General features: G+C 36.4%; 1 protein-coding gene across 1 annotated transcript in view; it reads left to right on the forward strand.

The window, feature by feature from the left end:
• The window catches only part of LOC106108196, an 84,553-nt gene that overhangs the window by 61,198 nt on the left and 20,335 nt on the right, over positions 1-3,020 (forward strand). The window contains 4 exon segments of the mRNA XM_013289294.1: positions 2-66; positions 463-651; positions 925-1,079; positions 2,951-3,016. Coding sequence (XP_013144748.1) covers positions 2-66; positions 463-651; positions 925-1,079; positions 2,951-3,016 — 475 coding nt within the window.

The raw sequence follows: 3,020 nt of genomic DNA on the forward strand, positions 1-3,020 counted from the left end.
GCCATACAGCTGCAGCAGGTCGCGCTGCAGGAGATCCGCCACGAGATAGACCACACCAAGCCTGAGGTAAGACCACTACAGGCAGTTACAGACCGCTACAGACCGCTACAGGGCGCTAGAGACCGCCAGAGACCGCTAGAGACCACTAGAGACCGTTAGAGGGCGCTGCGTGAGGTTTTTGAGGTGGCATGTGTGGTTGCTTGCAATGTGGTTGCATATTAATAACCATTATACATACTTTCTATGTAAGGTTGCATATGAGATTGTATAGGATATACCATATGAGGTTCAATATGAGATTGAATTTATATTCAATCTCATATTCAACATTATGGTTGCATATAAGGTTGTGTTTGCTGTTGCATAAGAGATTGCAGTTGAAGCTGCATATAAAATTGCATATGAGGTTGTCTAGCGTAAAACATTCCTTTTCATATTACTCACATATCCGATGTATCTCAGGTTGAAAAAGTCCGTAAATCTGGTTCTACCTTGATGTCTATCTGCGGGGAGCCTGACAAGCCCGAGGTGAAGAAGCACATGGAGGACCTGGACAGTGCCTGGGACAACATCACCGCACTCTACGCTAGAAGAGAAGAGAACCTCATCGATGCCATGGAGAAGGCCATGGAGTTCCATGACACCTTACAGGTATAGATTTTATGGACATTTGTAATGACATTTGATGGACATTTATTTCTTTAAAATTAGGAAACAATAATCAATGTACAAAAGCCTTATTAATTTATTTAATCAACTAGCTTTTGTCCGCGAATCCGCGTGAAATTAAAAAAAATCGTAACTAGCCTATGTGTTCTTCCTGAATATCCTGAAGATTAGTAAGATTCTTTGCTATTTATGTATCTAAATCTATAAACATCGCCTTCCTTCTAAATCGACTATAATTCCTCTTTTTACTTCTAGAACCTTCTCGAGTTCCTCGACACAGCGGAGCAGAAGTTCTCCAACATGGGCACTCTGGGCTCCGACATCGACACAGTCAAGCGACAGATCGCCCAACTGGCGAACTTCAAACAAGAAGTCGACCCTCATATGGTCAAAGTCGAAGCATTAAACAGGTATAATTTTTAATTACATAACTTTTTACCCTATAATTCCATTAAATTGACACTTGTATACATTTCTCTTTCACTCTATTTATAAAAGATAAAGAGAACAATATATATTAAAGGGGCAACGCAATCCAAACTTTTCACGAATTACTGTTTTTAGTAATTCAAACACAAGTCCTAAAAATCCGACCTCGAGAGGACCAAAACTGTTATATTAGTAAGAAAATGTGTGTAAACAGAATGTGTTTTGAGGCAAATATTTTTATAATCATAACAAACACACTTGCTTATAGTAACTATTTTTTTTTAATTGCCAGACCATTAGTTATGTATCTCATCACTAAAATTACAAGAAACCAACTAATAGAAATTATTTTTTCATTATAATTTACATTAATTCAATTAAAAAATTAAGTACGACTAATTTGCTTCCCTATAATAAACCTTAATAATGGTGAAATGTATTACTCCAGTTTGAGGACATTTGTATACTTATTCTGTATAAAGGACCACCCGTTACGTCATTTTGACAGCTTGAATTAAAAAAAGTAGCCTATAATATGCCCGCCTATGGCAGCTACCCTTCAGTGAAGGTCCTGTCGAAATCGGCTCAGTCGTATCGGAGATCATCCGAAACAAACGCGGCTTGCGGACAGACAGACAGAATTTTTTTAATGCTATTTTCGTTATCATCATTAACTTGCCCTTATCCCTTACGGAGGGTCAGCACAGTGCTGCTCTTCCATATATCTCTAACAGCCGTCATATCTGAATCCACTCCTTTCTTAAGCATATCCTCTTTCACACAATCCATACTTTCTTCGGTCTTTCTCTACCTTTGTAGCCATCCACATTCATTCTTAACACTTTCTGGCTTATGTCCCCATCGTCTCGTTATCAGCAATCCTGTAATCTGGATTTTTTTCTTTTGATATTACAAATAGACACTCCAATTTTATATGTATTTTTGTATAGACAGCAATAAGTATACAAACGTCCGCAATAAAAACTCCATTTATAATCTGTGCACTAACATTGTATTTTTTTTTGCACCCGACAACGAACCGACAATGCAGGAGTTTAATGAGGCAAGAATATTATCGTTATTTTTGAGTGTGCCGCTTGTTTTGTAGTTGTGACACGTATTATTCTGATAAATCTTTGCACATAGGTATTTAACAGCCCTCTTTAAATGTTGTTTCGAATAAGACCATAATATTAGACCCTTTCTTCCTTCCTTAGACCTAGACTAGATAGACAATTCATCATTGGTTGGCGACATCAATGCTTATACCTTGTACTTATTTCAATAAAAACGATTAGTTTATTATTATTCTTTTTTCAATAAAATTAATTAAAATGATTTATTTGGTACATAAGACATTGTCCAGTTAACTGTTTAGTTCAAACATAAGTTTAGTTCTCCCATAAGTTTTACGCATTTGTAAATGGTATACACTTTTGTATTATGTGCAAAGATTTTGGACAGTATCAGTAGTGATTCTTTTCATTTGGAGCGTAGTTCGTCCGTGCTGTCTGCTTTTCAATCATCTAGAATGTTCTATCCTATGTTTTTGTAATCATTTCGTATATTTCTAAAGCTTCCACATACGAGTGTGATGTCTATATTTCTGTATATCTTATTAATTTGAATGAATTTTATACTTCTGATTAATATTTAATAGTAGATATAAAAGGTAGTAAAAGTCCAAACTTTATGGGCGCTTGCCTGTTCATTTAACGTTTCGCTAAAACTCGATACCTATAATTGTTTACGAGTACATGTCACTCGATATTCCGAGCTATCATAAAGTTTGGATGGGACTGTACTATGTTTTGTATATTTTGTAGTTATTTGACTGTATTTTAAAAAACAGACAAGCGCAAGAGCTAACGGAACGTACATCATCTGAGCAAGCGGCGGCGATAAAGCAGCCACTAACGGAG

The sequence above is a fragment of the Papilio polytes genome, unplaced genomic scaffold (genome assembly GCF_000836215.1).
Source record: "Papilio polytes unplaced genomic scaffold, Ppol_1.0 DF821733.1, whole genome shotgun sequence".
NCBI lineage: Eukaryota > Metazoa > Arthropoda > Insecta > Lepidoptera > Papilionidae > Papilio > Papilio polytes.